Source organism: Caretta caretta, chromosome 3, assembly GCF_965140235.1.
Source record: "Caretta caretta isolate rCarCar2 chromosome 3, rCarCar1.hap1, whole genome shotgun sequence".
NCBI classification, from domain to species: Eukaryota; Metazoa; Chordata; order Testudines; family Cheloniidae; genus Caretta; species Caretta caretta.
Window position 1 is genome coordinate 193013859 of NC_134208.1, and position 18405 is coordinate 193032263.

The following is an 18405-nucleotide window of genomic DNA, read 5'->3' on the forward strand; positions in this document are numbered from 1 at the left end:
TTAATTTTCCAGACAAGCCTGAATAAACTATGTAACAACTTTCAGAAGCTTGAAAATTCTACTCCTGGAGGGATTCTTTGCTTCCCCGCAGAAGAATGACTTTCTGATAGGGAAGCCACAAGAGCAGTCATGTGACTCTCCACAGCATTATGTTTCAGGTGCCCAGGGCAGCCAGCGGTGAGGTAAATCACTGTGGGGCGCAGGGCGGCACTGGGGAAGACCTGGCCAGTGGCTCCTACCCTGTGCCGGAATCAGCTGCTAGTCCCAGTTCGGCTGGGGAGCATGGGACTTCCTCTTTCCCTGCATGGCATCCGGGGCCAGGTCAGACCCACCCCCAGATTTCTTCCCCAGCTGCAGGAAGCTCTCCGAACTCCCCACACACACTCGCTTCCTGCATCCATCACTCCTCAGCTGCAGGGGGAGGGATCCCTGTATAGGGAGCTGCTCCCCCATCCACCCAACCCCCATGCATCCAGACCCCGTTACCTCACCGAGCCCCCCCACCCCAGTGAGCCCCACTCCCCCTGCAACTGGACCACCCTGACAAGCCACCCACACCCAGATCCTCACCCCAAGTGCCAACCAGCTGCACCTGGTTCCCCACCCCACTGAGCACCACTCCACCAGCATCTGGAACCCCCACACCCAGACCCCCCCATGCTGAGCCCAAACCACCTTCACCTGGACCCCCCTGCAGAATCCCATTACCATTGTACCCAGAACCCACCCAACAAGTCCCTGTTCAGCCAGACCCCCCCTCCACCTGGATCCCCAACTGAGCTACCCGCACCCAGATTGCCCATCCAGATTGCCCCACACAGGGCTGCTGCTCAGGAGGTCCAGCCAGTATAAGGCCCCCTCCGAGTCGACTTTTGCTTTGTCTAAAGCCAGTGTGCGGGAATTTATAACTTGGGACAGAAATCTGTTGTATATATCGTTCTCCACAATTGAGGGAGGGAGCAACTGTCAGGAGTTTACGCTGTACAGATCTCTGTGCAGCGCAAGATGGTATAATTTTGGGTTTACACTCAAGAAGGGGGTGTGCACTTGAGTAGCTGGGCAGTTCCTTAGCTGTAGCCTCCTCGTGCAGAGTTGATCACAGCATCTGTATGTACTGCAGCAGGGTGTGTCCCTACCTGTGTGTGTGTGCTGGAGCCTGGGAGGGGGCTTGGCAGGTTGGTCACAGCAGTACAGTGTGAAGGAAGCCCAGGCTAGTCGGTCTGGGGGGCTCAGTGTTACCCCAGTTCAAGCTGGCACCCCGGGGGGAACCCGTCACACATGGGTACTTGTCTCATTTCTTCAGCTGAGTGCTGTTCGTATTGCTGCACAGTTGACAATCCTAATCACTGACCAAAGCCTCACTCACACCTCTAAGGGTATGTCTACACTGGCAAGTTTCTGCGCCACAAGTTATACCATTTTTATTCAAATGCTGGAATTAAACTGCTGTCGCATCCACATTAGCAGTTCTTGCAATGGCAAAGACAGCAGTGCATTGTGGTAGCTATTCCACGGTGCAATTGGCAGCAGGGCGCTTTGGGAAGGGTTTGCAATGCCTCATGGGGCAGGCACAGCATCACATGATGCAGGTTTCCCAATCCCATTGTTCCATGGGCATCCTACTGCATTGCCAGCTGCTTTTCAACTGAAGTGTGGGGGCGGGGAAGAGCGTGACACAGGGAGTATGTGTGGTGGGGGAGAGACAGACTGTTTTGGGGGACAGAGTGTGTCAGCATGCTGTCTTGTAAGTTCAGACAGCGGGAGGAAGCAACCAGTCCTGAGGCAGGGGGAGGGGAAACCCCGACATCAGCCTCTCACACACAGACACCTCTCTGTGTTCAACAGCACGAGCACTCCACATTAATGGTTTGCTTTGTGTCCCGGAGCAACGGCTGTCAGAAACTGTGATTTGAAACGGGAGGGGTGCATGTCTCCAAGGCAGCCCAGTTCAAAACAAGGAGCGTGGTCACTTAAGGCATTATAGGACAGCCCTGAAGGCCAATTACAGCGCAGAAAGCAATCAAGTATCTACATTGGCAATAGAGCGCTGGAGCCTCTGTGCAAATAGCCTTACAATTCTCATCGAGGTGGGTTTTTTTGCAGAGCTGCAACTGAGGAGTTTCTGCGCACAAAGTGGCTTGGCAGCATGTACACGTCTGCAGTTTCAGCACAAAAAGCTGCTTTACTGCACAGAAACTTGCCAGTGTAGACAAGCCCTAGAATCAGAGGCAAACAACTAGGCAAACAACATTCCCCCAAACAGCCTTTTACAAAGTGAGAAGTTGTACAAGTTCCACAAAGCCAGTTCTGACAGAGCTGGGAATAGAACCTAGGTCTCTACTATGAAAGCGCCAAGTGCTATCTTCTTGACCACACTATCTTTCAGAATGACTGTCCCAGCCCTATGAGCTTGGTTACCCCATCTGTAATCACTGCTCTAACCACTAAACAACACTCAGCTACCAAAAGTAGGAAGATAACACAGTAATCCTGATACAGCAGTTGTGTGCTGGTTATCACAAATAGTTGTGTAACACACCAGCAAACTGCATCATTTTCCTCTACTCTCCATTAGCCTACTTTGGCTTCTAGTTGCTTCTTTAGCTCAAGCAGAAGAAGTGTATGCTGTGCATCTGAAGATCCTGGGTCCAAATCTTGCCGACCAACCACACAGGAGAAAAAAATAGAATGCAATCATGAAAGTACATACTGTACCATAATGCTCAGGCAAACTTAATTCAGGCATTTCCAAGTGTGAGTGCTTGACTTGGCAAACTTCATGTTCTTTTAGTATAGCATTTTGTATGTAGTATAAACAAGTTATACATATATGAATACATACACATTATTTCTGTGAAGAATGTGAAGTCCCTTGAGTAACTGCAATAATTTTATAATGCAAAACAAATGAATTGGGATGTTACATTAGAAATACAATGAAAAATAGCGTGTAGCTCAGTTAATAGGAGCTGTCCCTTTAAGAACAGGACGGGTACTTCATTGTAGCATGTGTTTGCAGACCACTGAAAACACACAACAAGAAAATAGGTTGAGAACCACAGGTCTAGAGCGGTGGTTCTCAAACTATGGGGTAGGCCTCCCAAAGGATGCACAGGAATGTGCCAAGGGAGGTGCAGGTTCTGTGCTCCCCCACCCTGCCTTTTTTTATTATTATTATTAATTATTATTATTAAGCAGCTCTGACTGTTGGCCCCAGGTGGCTGGGTCTCATGCAGAAGGGACATGGACACTCAGGAGGCAGGGATAAAGGAGAAATCCAGAGCCCTGTTGACCTAGGACTCTCTTCCCTCCTGCCTAATCAATCCCTCATCGGGCTGGTGCTCTCCTTCCCCCATTCCCCAATCCCTCACTGCGAGGCAGCTCAGCCTCTCTTCCCCCTCGTCTCTCCCCTGGAGATGGCAGAGCTCCAGCTGTCAGCCCCGGAGTAGCAGCAGCAGCACAGAAATAAGGGTGGCAATGGGGTGCTAAGTCTGCTGTGAAAAGTGATATTGACAAATATCACTTTTTACATTGCCACCCTTATTTTTGCGTTGCTCCTGGGGTGCACTGCCTTCAGAGCTGGGTGCCCAGCCAGCAGCCACTGCTCTCCACTCTCCCTACGCAGCTGCATGATGGTATATGTACTTGGGGGAGAGGCGTAAATGACTACAGACACACAGAAGGGGGGCACAATCAAATAAGTTTGAGAACCACTGCTCTAGAGAATATGCTCTGCCCCAGACTAGCCTTAAGGCATGCTGACAGAGCAGTGGAAAACTTGTCCAAATATATATAGAATTTCATACATCAGGGATGTCACACCACTGCCTTTCACTAGCACTGAACTGCCATTTTTTTCTAAATGGAAGTTTATAGTTATTATAGTTATTTTCAAATATGCAAATCAACCTATTAAAATGGCATGAAATGGGTGACAAGATATACCCCTATGTTCACCCCTTTTACATGACTATGATAAATTTCATACAAAGTATGCCTTGTGTATCATTTGAAAACTCTTGGTAAAATGTGAAGCAACACTATGTAAAGTTATAGGATTCTACTGCAAGATATTACTAATGATATGTTCTGAGTCTGGGGAAGAGTCACAAACCACCCAGAGACAAAAAGGTTATCCAACGCCTCAAGCAGGTGTCAACAAATTAAATGGACTATCACCTGGTTAACTGACCATTCTTTGGCAGGAAAGAGGACATGAGCAGAAATCTACATCTTGACAAAAACAGCTGAGGGTTCGGGTTGACACAGACTTTATGTCTCCTGAATCTCAGCTGGAGATGATTCTCAAAGAAGAGAAAGGATTATAAAAGGAAAGAGTGGAGACGCTCCAAATTATTGCTCTTTTAACTTTACCCACAGCATCCACAACACCTGAAGAACAAAGGGAACAGCTTTGGACTGGGAGAGGGATCCTGACTGAAAGATTCAGCCAGTAAGACTGCTAAAATATGTAGTGAGGGAGACCTTTGCTTTGAATTCACTCTAGCTTGTTAAGTTAGGCATTAGTTGAGATTTACTTTTATTTTCTTGTAACAAGTTTGACTTTTATGCTTCATTACTTGTAATCACTTAAAATCTCTCTTTTGTAGTTAATTAAACTTGTTTTATCTCAACCAGTGTGTTTAGATTGAAGTGTTTGGGAAACTCCATTTCGGATAACAGGATTTGTGCATATTATTTTCCATTAACAAAGTGACAAATCTTATGAGCTTGTGTTGTCCAGGAGAGAGCTGGGCAGTACAAGATGTACATTTCTGAGGAAAGACTGGAAATCTGCGGGTGTTACTTTGCAGTGTAATTCAAGAGTGGCTGACGGTAGCACTCAGAGTATAACTGGGAGTAATTTACATGCTGGAGTTTGACAGGGAGCAGACTAGGAATGGTAGCTCTAAGCAAAGCAGTGTAAAAGACACCCCAGGTGAGAGAACTGAGGGGACGCAGCTGTTCATCAGTCCAGATTGTATGCTGGGTAATGTCACAGTCATACAGAACTGCACAAAATTGGACAGTTATGTCTCTAGGTCAGTGGTTCTCAAACTTTTTTTTACTGGTGACCCCTTTCACACAGCAAGCTTCTGAGTTCGACCCCCCTTATAAATTAAAAACACGTGTTTATATATTTAACACCATTATAAATGTTGGAGGCAAAGCAGGATTTGGGGTGGAGGATGACAGCTCGCGACCACCCATGTAATAGCCTTGTGACCCCTTGAGGGGTCCTGAGCCCCAGTTTGAGAACCCGTGCTCTAGGTTATGACTTCAGATGTATGGGAGGGAGTTAGAGATTCCAAAGCTGCTGCAGAACAGCAACCCGTCAACAAACAACCTTGTCAGAAGACATCCACAGTTTGATTCTTTCATTTTAACAAATGTTAAAATCTGTCCTAGTTCATATGACTATTACCCTAGGAATAGTTGGGAAAGATATTTATACATCCTGCTCTTTGAATATTATTTCCCAAATCACTCATTTTCAATAAAGCAATTAATCATAATATCCTAATGTCACATTAATTTGTTTACTGCTAGCAAGTCAGCACACCAAAATTCAGTCACTTATCTTACTCGGAGAAATATTTTGCCTCTCCTCAACAGCAGAACAGACTTGAAATAAAACACTGTCCCACAGTACTACACTGCTTTAGAAACAAAAAGTCAGTCCTGAAATTATATACTACCTAAGTGGTATAATATGCAGTTTAGGAACCAACACCATTCCCTCAGTTCAAAAGCTATTTTATATTCTTGAATGCAAAGCTGTGAAGAGACCATCACTTAAAAACTGAGTGGACTCTCTGCTGTGTTAATACACAACAAATTTTTCTTTGGATACGTCCCAACTATTTGGCCAGCATTCAGTGCAAAAACATATATTTAATCCTATGTACAGTAACACCACAGTATGTTGTCCCTCTTGAAAAGGCTTTCAGTCAGTCATGTTTAGAATAAGGCACTGGTAAATGGTACAGCACTTGTCCTAGAAATCTCTGCACTGCTGGACAAGCCTTTGCTACATTGTTCAGATGGTACATTTAAACAGAATATCTTCAGCTGAAAATAAACTATTAGATTCTATTTGGTTTCTCTCACTCCCTAGATCTGAAGTTTAAACTAGAATTCAGGATCTACCTTTAATTTTTAGCATTATATTTCAGTTTTAATGGTAGGTTTAAAGTTTGATTATCTTAGTGAAAATAAGGGTGAATAATAATAATAATAATTATTATTATTAACTGCAACAGCAGCTGGTCCAACTACTTTGGAAAAGTGTATTAGCACCAACATTTTACCAGCTATATGAACAGATTTGATCTTAAAAGTAAAGCAACATTAGCTAAAGAGAACTGCCTGTTTTGCATAAGACTAAAACAATGCCACATGCAAACACGCAGATGATTTGCGGGAAAACTGACAGACGTATTGATATATTTTCTTTTTCCTTTCCCTATTTATTGGTGTAATGAAGAAACTATACTGAAAGGTACTGCAGAAATAATTTATAAAATATAGCATATTCTAATATCTAGGCTAGATAGTAATGTCCTAAAAATATTCTGGCTAGAAATCTGGCCTGGACTTTTGGAACATAAGGAAGAGACTGCCCCTTGAAGTCCATTTGAGAGTCTACTCCAAGGACATTGATCGCTAGATCAGGACATTTGGAGTTCAGTCAGTGCTGCATAGATATTCATGTAATACACGTTAGAGGCTCATAGTTGTTTGTCAATATTCAGTTTGTGATTTGGTTGAAGAAGCTTCCAAGTAATTTGCAGTAGTTACTAGTAACTTCTGCTTAGAACTTCATCTGCTCCCTCTTATTCATCACACGAAGTCTTGGAGAAGATAGGCATACCAGACATGACAACATGCCCTATAATCATTCCCATGGCTACATTATATATATGCTTATATAGTATTTGGAACAGGTGAGATCGGATGCCAGTCTTATCAGTAGGGCAGTTTTAAACAGTGTTATGCATGTCAGAAACATGTATGAGGGGATCAAGAAATCTTGGGTCCAACTTCAAAGAAGAGAGCCCCACTGAAATCAACAACAGTGGAAACAATCAGCGACCACACCAAGCAGATGAATCACTGGGTGGAACACTACTCTGATCTTTACTCTTATGAAAATATTGTTAGGGATGCAGCCATCAACACCACTGAAAGCCTTCCTGTTATGAACCAACTCAATGATGAACCAACTGTTGAAGAGCTTAGCCTTGTCATAGATATCTCCCCAATGGAAAGACCCCTGGAAAAGACTGCATACCATCAGAGGTCATAAAATGCAGAAAACCTATTCTACTGCAACATCTTCAGAAACTGCTCTGCCTGTGCTGGAAAGAAGGCTAAGTGCCGCAAGAAATGAGAGATGCCTGCTTGCCAGGAGCTAGGATTCACGATGTGACGGAGAGACTGCCGAGACTCATCAAGCCCTCGGATCGCTACCCCTTCCTGCTTCTTCACGTGGGCACCAATGATACTGCCAAGAATGACCTTGAGTGGATCACTGCAGACTACGTGGCTCTGGGAAGAAGGATAAAGGAGTTTGAGGCGCAAGTGGTCTTCTCGTCCATCCTCCCCGTGGAAGGAAAAGGCCTGGGTAGAGACCGTTAAATCGTGAAAGTCAACAAATAGCTACGCAGGTGGTGTCGGAGAGAAGGCTTTGGATTATTTGACCATGGGATGGTGTTCCAAGAAGGAGGTGTGCTAGGCAGAGACAGGCTCTACCTAACGAAGAGAGGGAAGAGCATCTTCGCAAGCAGGCTGGCTAATCTAGTGAAGAGGGATTTAAACTAGGTTCACCAGGGGAAGGAGACCAAAGCCCTGAGGTAAGTGGGGAAGTGGATACCAGGAGGAAGCACGAGCAGGAGCACGCGAGAGGGGCAGGGCTCCTGCCTCATACTGAGAAAGAGGGACGATCAGCGAGTTACCGCAAGTGCCTATACACAAATGCAAGAAGCCTGGGAAACAAGCAGGGAGAACTGGAAGTCCTGGCACAGTCAAGGAATTATGATGTGACTGGAAACAAAGACTTGGTGGGATAACTCACATGACTGGAGTACTGTCATGGATGGATATAAACTGTTCAGGAAGGACAGGCAGGGCAGAAAAGGTGGGGGAGTTGCACTGTATGTAAGGGAGCAGTATGACTGCTCAGAGCTCAAGTATGAAACTGCAGAAAAACCTGAGTGACTCTGCATTAAGTTGAGAAGTGTGAGCAACAAGGGTGATGTCGTGGTGGGAGTCTGCTATAGACCACCGGACCAGGGGGATGAGGTGGACGAGGCTTTCTTCCGGCAACTCACGGAAGTTACTAGATCGCAGGCCCTGGTTCTCATAGGAGACTTCAATCACCCTGATATCTGCTGGGAGAGCAATACAGCGGTGCACAGACAATCCAGGAAGTTTTTGGAAAATGTAGGGGACAATTTCCTGATGCAAGTGCTGGAGGAACCAACTAGGGGCAGAGCTCTTCTTGACCTGCTGCTCACAAACCGGGAAGAATTAGTAGGGGAAGCTAAAGTGGATGGGAACCTGGGAGGCAGTGACCATGAGATGGTCGAGTTCAGGATCCTGACACAAGCAAGAAAGGAGAGCAGCAGAATACGGACCCTGGACTTCAGAAAAGCAGACTTTGACTCCCTCAGGGAACTGATGGGCAGGATCCCCTGGGAGAATAACATGAGGGGGAAAGGAGTCCAGGAGAGCTGGCTGTATTTTAAAGAATCCTTACTGAGGTTACAGGGACAAACCATCCCGATGTATAGAAAAAATAGTAAATATGGCAGGTGACCAGCTTGGTTTAACAGTGAAATCCTTGCTGATCTTAAACACAAAAAAGAGGTTTACAAGAAGTGGAAGATTGGACAAATGACCAGGGATGAGTATAGAAATATTGCTCGGGCATGCAGAAGTGAAATCAGGAAGGCCAAATCACACCTGGAGTTGCAGCTAGCAAGAGATGTTAAGAGTAACAAGAAGGGTTTCTTCAGGTATGTTAGCAACAAGAAGAAACTCAAGGGAAGTGTGGGCCCCTTACTGAATGAGGGAGGCAGCCTCATGACAGAGGATGTGGAAAAAGCTAATGTACTCAATGCTTTTTTTGCCTCTGTCTTCACGAACAAGGTCAGCTCCCAGACTACTGCACTGGGCAGCACAGCATGGGGAGGAGGTGACCAGCCCTCTGTGGAGAAAGAAGTGGTTCGGGACTATTTAGAAAAGCTGGACAAGCACAAGTCCATGGGGCTGGATGCGCTGCATCCGAGAGTGCTAAAGGAGTTGGCGGATGTGATTACAGAGCCATTGGCCATTATCTTTGAAAACTCATGGCAATCCGGGGAAGTCCCGGACGACTGGAAAAAGGCTAATGTAGTGCCCATCTTTAAAAAAGGTAAGAAGGAGGATCCTGGGAACTACAGGCCAATCAGCCTCACCTCAGTCCCTGGAAAAATCATGGAGCAGGTCCTCAAGGAATCAATTCTGAAGCACTTAAAGGAGAGGAAAGTGATCCGGAACAGTCAGCATGGATTCACCAAGGGCAAGTCATGCCTGACTAATCTAATTGCCTTCTATGACGAGATAACTGGCTCTGTGGATGAGGGGAAAGCAGTGGACATGTTATTCCTTGACTTTAACAAAGCTTTTGACACTGTCTCCCACAGTATTCTTGCCAGCAAGTTAAAGAAGTATGGGCTGGATGAATGGACTATAAGGTGGATAGAAAGTTGGCTAGATTGTCGGGCTCAAAGGGTAGTGATCAATGGCTCCATGTCTAGTTAGCAGCCAGTATCAAGTGGAGTGCCCCAAGGGTCAGTCCTCAGGCCGGTTTTGTTCAATATCTTCATAAATGATCTGGAGGATGGTGTGGATTGCACCCTCAGCAAGTTTGCAGATGACACTAAACTGGGAGGAGAGGTAGATACGCTGGAGGGTAGGGATAGGATACAGAGGAACCTAGACAAATTAGAGGATTGGCCCAAAAGAAATCTGATGAGGTTCAACAAGGACAAGTGCAGAGTCCTGCACTCAGGATGGAAGAATCCCATGCACCGCTACAGACTAGGGACCGAATGGTGAGGCAGCAGTTCTGCAGAAAAGGACCTAGGAGTTACAGTGGACGAGAAGCTGGATATGAGTCAAAGTGTGCCCTTGTTGCCAAGAAGGCCAATTGCATTTTGGGATGTATATGTAGGGGCATTGCCAGCAGATCGAGGGACATGATCATTCCCCTCTATTCGACATTGGTGAGGCCTCATCTGGAGTATTGTGTCCAGTTTTGGGCCCCACACTACAAGAAGGATGTGGAAAAATTGGAAAGAGTCCAGCGGAGGGCAACAAAAATGATTAGGGGACTGGAACACATGACTTACGAGGAGAGGCTGAGGGAACTGGGATTGTTTAGTCTGTGGAAGAGAAGAATGAGGGGGGATTTGATAGCTGCTTTCAACTACCTGAAAGGGGGTTCCAAAGAGGATGGATCGAGACTGTTCTCAGTGGTAGCTGATGACCGAACAAGGAGTAATGGTCTCAAGTTGCAGTGGGGGAAGTTTAGGTTGGATATTAGGATAAACTTTTTCACTAGGAGGGTGGTGAAACACTGGAATGCGTTACGTAGGGAGGTGGTGGAATCTCCTTCCTTAGATATTTTTAAGGTCAGGCTTGACAAAGCCCTGGCTGGGATGATTTAGTTGGGGATTGGTCCTGCTTTGAGCAGGGAGTTGGACTAGATGACCTCCTGAGGTCCCTTCCAACCCTGATATTCTTTGATTCTATGATCATCACTCTTTATAAAAACAAGGGTGACAGGAGCTACAGTAACAAATATCGTGACATTTCCCTTCTTAGCCTTATGGGAAAAGCCTTTGCCCGAGTTGTCCTAAACAGATTTCGGACCCTTGCAGACTGAATCTATCCTGAATCACAGTGCGGCTTCAGAGCTTAAACATCTATTATCAACACAACCTTTTCAAGTATCAAAGGGGTAGCCGTGTTAGTCTATATCCACAAAAACAACGAGGACTCCGGTGGCACCTTAAAGACTAACAGATTTATTTGGGCATAAGCTTTCGTGGGTAAAAAACCCACTTCTTCACATGCATGGAGTGAAAATTACAGATACAGGCATAAATATATTATGGCACATGAAGAGAAGGGAGTTACCTTACAAGTGGAGAACCAATGTTGAAGACCAATTCAGTCACGGTGGATGTAGTCCCCTCCCAATAACTGATGAGGAGGTGTTAATACCAAGAGAGGGAAAATTGCTTTTGTAGTGAGCCAGCCACTCCCAGTCCCTATTCAAGCCCAAAGATGGTATTAAGTTTCCAAATGAATTGTAGCTCTGCGGTTTCTCTTTGAAGAGTGGCTGACTTAGAACAACACTTCCTCAGCTCTCATCCCCTAGCATCCCTCCTCTACTTATGCTATATTGACGACATCTTTATCATATGGACCCACCGGAATGAGACCCTTGAATAATTCCACCTGGATTTCAACAATTTCCACCACACCATCAACCACAGCCTGGACCAGTCCACACAAGAGATCCACTTCCTGGACACTACAGTGCAAATAAGTGATGGCCACATAAACACCACCCTATACCGGAAACCTACTGACTGCTATATTTACCTACATGCCTCCAGCTTCCATCCAGGACACATCACACAATCCATTGTCTACAGCCAAGCCCTAAGATACAACTGCATTTGCTCTAATCCCTCAGACAAACACCTACATGATCTCTATCAAGCATTCTTAAAACTACAATACTCACCTGGGGAAGTGAGGAAACAGATTGACAGAGCGAGACGGGTACTCAGAAGTCATCTACTACAGGACAGGCCCACCAAGGAAAATAACAGAACACCATTGGCCATCACGTACAGCCTTCAGCTAAAACCTCTCCAGTGCATCATTGACAATCTACAACCTATCCTGGAAAACGATCCCTCACTCGCACAGGCCTTGGGAGGCAGGCCAATCCTCACTTACAGACAGCCCCCAAACCTGAAGCAAATACTCACCAGCAACCACACACCACACCACAGAAACACTAACCCAGGAACCAATCCCTGTAACAAACCCCATTGCCTTCTCTGTCCCCATATATACTCTAGTGACATCATCATAGGACCCAATGACACCATCCACACCATCAGGGGCTCATTCACCTGCACATCTACTAATGTGTTATATGCCACAATGTGTCAGCAATGCCCCTCTGCCATGTACATTGGCCAAACTGGACAGTCTCTACATAAAAGGATAAACGGACAAAAATCGGACATCAGAAATGGTAACATACAAAAAAGTCAGGAGGAGAACACTTCAATCTCCCTGGACATTCTATCACAGATTTAAAAGTAGTTATTCTTCAACAAAAAAAACTTCAAAAACAGACTTCAAAGAGAAACTGCAGAGCTACAATTCATTTGGAAACTTAACATCATTAATTTGGGCTTGAATAGGGACTGGGAGTGGCTGGCTCATTACAAAAGCAATTTCCCCTCTCTTGGTATTGACACCTCCTCATCAATTATTGGGAGTGGACCACATCCACTCTGACTGAATTGGCCTTCAACATTGGTTCTCCACTTATAAAGTAACTCCCTTCTCTTCACATGACAATCTTCTCACTGAGACAACTACAAGAGAAATGCAGAGAACAAAAAAAAAAACCCCTTTACATAGCCTTCGATGATGTCACAAAGGCTTTTGACTTTGTCAGTAAAAGTGGACTATTTGCACTTCTAAAAAAGAGTGGATGTCCCCCACAAGCTTTTAAGCATGATTCAATCCTTCCTTGAAAACATGGACGGCATAGTTCAATACAACAGCTCAGTCTCTGAGGCCTTCCAGATTTGTAGCAGAATTAAGCAAGGCTGTGTACTTGCCACAACTCTGTTTGTGATCTTCTTCTCCTTACTATTAAAACAAGCTTTTGGTTCCTCAACTGAGGGAATCTACTTGCACACAAGATCTGATGGAAAGCTGTTCAATCTTGCAAGACTCAGATCTAAAACCAAGACTCAGAGGCCCTTAACCAACACCTCCTCTTTGCTCATGACTCAGCAGTGACAACCCACAGAGAAGCTCATCTCCAAAACCTTATGGACAGTTTTTCCAAAGCCTGTCAAGACTTTGGGCTTACCATAAGCCTAAAAAATATGAGCATAATGTTTCAAGGAATTGAGGAAGCAAGATCAACAACTATGAATTTGAAGTGGTGCACAAGTTAATATACCTGGGGTCCACTCTCACAGTCAACCTTTCACTTGAAACAGAACTCAAGATCCACATTGGAAAACCTGCCACAACACGCCTACACTGGCAAAACAACAAACTGACAGAACACACAAAGATCTGTGTGCATGTGTTATCAGCACACTTTTGTGTGGGAGCGAGACACGGACCTTATATGCTCATCAGGAAAAGAGGCTCAACAGCTTTGACATGCATTGCCTTCGTCAAATTTTTGGAATCTCCTGGAGGGACACAGTCACCGACACTGCATGCAAACACTCCTCAAACAGAGATGCCTCCGGTGGCTTGGGCATGTGTGTGAGGGGTTGGATCACAGAAACCCCCTGGGCGCTGCCACCTGATGTGCCAAGACTACTTCTGCCCCTGCTTTCCTGCCCAATCAGCTTAGGACTCCAGCACCCTGCTTGGTTTGAGACAGACCCACTAGCCTGCTGCAAACCCAGACCCAGGTCTGAACCACGTCCCCTAACAGCTGTAGGCTTAACTGAAAGCAGCTCACAGAAGTGTGCCTGTCTTTAACACTCGGATGCCAAACTCCCAATGGGGTCCAAACCCTGAATAAATCTGTTTTACCCTGTATAAAGCTTATATGGGGTAAACTCATAAATTGTTCACCCTCTGTAACACTGATAGAGAGATATGCACAACTGTTCCCCTCCCACACCCCCACCAGTATTAAAACATACTCTGAGTTAATTAATAAATAAAAAGTGATTTTATTAAATACAGAAAGTAGGATTTAAGCGGTTCCAAGTAGTAACAGACAGAACAAAGTGAATTATCAAGCAAAATAAAATAAAACCCACAAGTCCATGTCTAATGAAACTGAATTCAGACGAAACCTCACCAGTTCCAGTAAGTTTCCTTTTACAGACTAATCTCCTTCTAGTCCAGGTCCAGCAATCATTCACACCCCCTGTAGTTACTGTCTTTTGTTCCACTTTCTTTCAGGTATCCTTAGGAGTGGAGAGGCTACCTCCTTAGCCAGCTGAAGACAAAATGGAGGGGTCTCCCATGGGCTTAAATAGACTTTCTCTTGTGGGTGGAGACCCCCTCTTCTCTCCTATGCAAAGTCCAGCTCCAAGATGGAGTTCTGGGGTCACCTGGGCAAGTCACATGTCCATGCATGACACTCAGTTTTTACAGGCAGAAGCCATTGCCCGCATGGTATCTTGAATGTCTCCAGGAAGACTTCTTGTGTGGATTGGAGCATTCCAAGATGCATTGTTTCTTAAGTGCTTCTTGATGAGAACTTAACTTTGCGAGTTCCTTTCTACAGGAACTGACCAAATGCTCTACTAAGGTTATTTAGGTTTCAGAGTAGCAGCCGTGTTAGTCTGTATTTGCAAAAAGAAAAGGAGTACTTGTGGCACCTTAGAGACTAACCAATTTATTAGAGCATAAGCTTTCATGAGCTACAGCTCACTTCATCGGATGCGTACCGTTGAAAGTATAGTGGTGAGATTTTATATACACAGAGAACATGAAACAATGGGTGTTACCATACACACTGTAACAAGAGTGATCAGGAAAGGTGAGCTAATACCAGCAGGAGAGCGGGGGCGGGAACCTTTTGTAATGATAATCAAGGTGGGCCATTTCCAGCACTTTATAAGAACAGTACGAGGGGAAATAAACATGGGGAAATAGTTTTACTTTGTGTAATGACACATCCACTCCCACTCTTTATTCAAGCCTAAGTTAATTGTATCGAGTTTGCAAATTAATTCCAATTCAGCAGTCTCTCGTTGGAGTCTGTTTTTGAAGTTTTTTTGTTGAAGAATTGCCACTTTTAGGTCTGTAATCGAGCGACCAAAGAGATTGAAGTGTTCTCCGACTGGTTCTTGAATGTTATAATTCTTGATGTCTGATTTGTGTCCGTTGATTCTTTTACGTAGAGACTGTCCAGTTTTGCCAATGTACATGGCAGAGGGGCATTGCTGGCACATGATGGCATATATCACATTGGTAGATGTGCAGGTGAATGAGCCTCTGATGGTGTGGCTGATGTGATTAGGCCCTATGATGGTGTCCCCTGAATAGATATGTCTATTCACCATATATACACCATATTTAAAATTTTAAATGAATCAAAATTACATGCTTGAATAAAAAGAATATAGCAGTAGGATTACACTCCGTGCCCAGGACGGTGACAGTGATTGTGAAATTCTCAGGGAGATTAGAGAGGCTACAAAAACAGAAAACCCAACAAGAATGAGGGATTTCACCTATCCTCATGTTGACTGGAAACATGTCACCTCAGAACAGGAGGTAGAAGTAAATTTTCTAAACATCATTAATGACTGCTTGTTAGAGCAGCAAGTCCTGAAAGAGGCTTAAATCAGCCTCTGTACCAGATGACTCCAGAGGCAATCCTGGCAATTACAAGCCAGTAAACCTAACTTCCATACCAGGCAAATTGGTTGAAATTATAGTAAAGAACAGAATTATCAGACACACAGATGAATACGATATGTTTGTGAAGAGTCAACATGGCTTTTGTAAAGAGAAATCACACCTCACTAATCTATTAGAATTATTTGTGGGAGTCAAACAAACATGTGGACAAGGGTGATCCAGTGAATATAATGTACTTGACCTTTCAGAAAGCCTTTGACAAGGTCCCTCACCAAAGGCTCCTATGCAAACTAAGTAGTCATAGGATAAGAGGGAAGGTCCTTTCATGGATCAATAATTGGTTAAAAGATAGGAAACAAAGGATAGCAATAAATGATCCGTTTTCACAGTTAAGAGAGGTAAAGAATAGGGTCCTCCAAGGATCTGTACCAGGACCAGCGCTGTTCAACATATTGATAAATAATCTGGAAAAGGGGTAAACAGTGAGGTGGCAAAGTCTGCAGACAATCCAAAACTACTCAAGATAGTTAAGTCCAAAGCTGACTGTGAAGAGTTACAAAGGGATCTCAGAAAACTGCATGTCTGGGCAACAAAATGACAGATGAAATTCAGTGTTGATAAATGTAAAGTAATGCACATTGGAAAACATAAACCCACCTATACATACAAAATGATAGGGTCTAAATTAGCTGTTACCACTCAAGAAAGATCTTGGAGTCATCATGTGTAGTTCTCTGAAAACATCCAATCAATAAGCAGCGACAGTCAAAAAAGCTAACAGAATTTTAGGAACTAGTAGGAAAGGGATAGATAACAAGACAGAATATATCATAATGCCACTATATAAATCCATGGTATGCCCACACCTTGAATACTACATGCAGTTCTGTTCGCCCCAGCTCAAAAAGATCTACTAGAATTGGGAAAAGTACAGAAAAGAGCAACAAAAATGATAAGGGTATGGAATAGCTTCCATATGAGAAGAGATTAAAAAGATTGGGATTGTTCATCTTGGAAAAGGGATGACTGATGGAGGATCTGAGGGGTCTATAAAATCATTAATGGTGTCGAGAAAGTGAATAAGGAAGTGCTATTGACCCCTTCACATAACACACGATCTGTGGTCACCCAATAAAATTAACAGGCAGCAGGTTCAAAACACGTTGAAGGAGTACTTCCTTATGACAACAGAATCAGCCTGTGTAACTTGTTGCCGGGGATACTGTGAAGGACAGAAGTATAACTGAGTTCAAAAAAGAATTAGATAACTTCACAGAAGATATTTCCATCAATTGCTATTAGCCAAGATGGTCAGGGACTCAATCCCATGCTCTGGGTGTCCCTAAACCTCTGACTGCCAGACACTGGGACTGGATGACACGGGATGGATCACTCAATGAACTATCCTGTTCTGTTCATACCCTCTAAAGCATTTGGCACCAGCCAATGTGGGAAGACAGGATCTTGAACTAGATGGACCAAATGTCTGATCCAGTATGGCTATTCTTAACTTTATGTTCTTAAGAATCTGTGTTATTCCATTAAGATCATTCATGATAAAAGTTAATTTTCTTAAAGGACTCAATTTAATTTTCACTTCAAGAAATTATCAGATTTTCTTACAAATTTTCAGAAAATTCATCCTGTACTCAGTAAGTGCTGTAAACTTAGTGAGGATGCACTATTTTTCATACAAAAGAGGATTTATCCCTGCTTTAAGTGGAAAACTGAACTAACTATGGAGTCACAATCAGCATTTCCATAATTATGTTCTATATTTCTTAGGTATTTCTAGTGCTACACTGTTGTAAAAGACAAAAATAAAAGTAAATTATTGGAAATCATTTGATGGCAGAATACAGATATGCCAATGAGAAAAGGGGTGGTCTGTACAGAATGAGGGGAGGGGGGCGTGGTCAGGAGAACTGTCTCTTGTTCATTACTCTACCATCCTTTTTTTTCCCCCCTGTGAACTGAGGCAACTCACAGTCTCGAAAAAATGGGGATAACACCAGACAGGTATAATGAGTATACTGATGTTTGTAAACCATGTTCCCATCCTTGGAGAATGCCAGTTTCACCCCACAATCACCTTTTAGAAAAAGCAGTGTTGAGTCTATGGATCACCACATTAAATTCAGTAGCTTCATTTTCAGACATTCCTGATCAATTTCTACTTCTTACACAGATTTTCATTAAGCATTACTTAGATCCATGTGTATCTGATATCAAAGTAGCTTTTTTCTGGTGTAGCTTGACTGTTACAGAAACAACAAAAAAGTCAAGTTACCGGTTTGATGCGAAGCTGGTCACCCACCACTTCCAATATGGCATGTTTTCGGGATACTCTCTTGTCTGTAATCTGAAAAGAAGACAGACCGTTGAGATAAGAGCAAATTATGGCACTCATATCTTGAATCATTACAGCAAACAAAAATCAAATCAAGATAAACCAATAGGCAGATTAAAAGGTTTCATTGAGTACAGTTCATGCAGGCTGTAGGTTTCTGACTCCTTGTAAGTAGTTCCACATAACACAATTAGTTTTAAAAAAAAGAATTCGTAATTTGAACTAGATTAAAACGTTAAGATCAAGATTTTCAGAACTGGGTGCCTGAAGTTATACTGTTTTAAATCCAGAAATGAACTTTCTAGCCTCAGTGTGGAGAAAAGCTTGAGAATATGAGCCCTGCCAGCTCAAAAATCCAAAGGCAAGCAAAAAACCCCAGAATTTACCATTTGTCAAAATCT

The 18405-nt window shown here is 43.9% G+C and overlaps 1 protein-coding gene across 4 annotated transcripts in view; it reads right to left on the reverse strand.

The window, feature by feature from the left end:
- Nucleotides 1-18405, reverse strand: part of APLF (aprataxin and PNKP like factor) — a 101057-nt gene that overhangs the window by 75751 nt on the left and 6901 nt on the right. For all 4 annotated transcript variants that reach the window (XM_048842748.2, XM_048842752.2, XM_048842750.2 and 1 more), the window contains one exon: nt 17945-18016. In XM_048842748.2, the coding sequence (XP_048698705.1) occupies nt 17945-18016 (72 nt within the window). The remainder of the gene's footprint in view (nt 1-17944; nt 18017-18405) is intronic.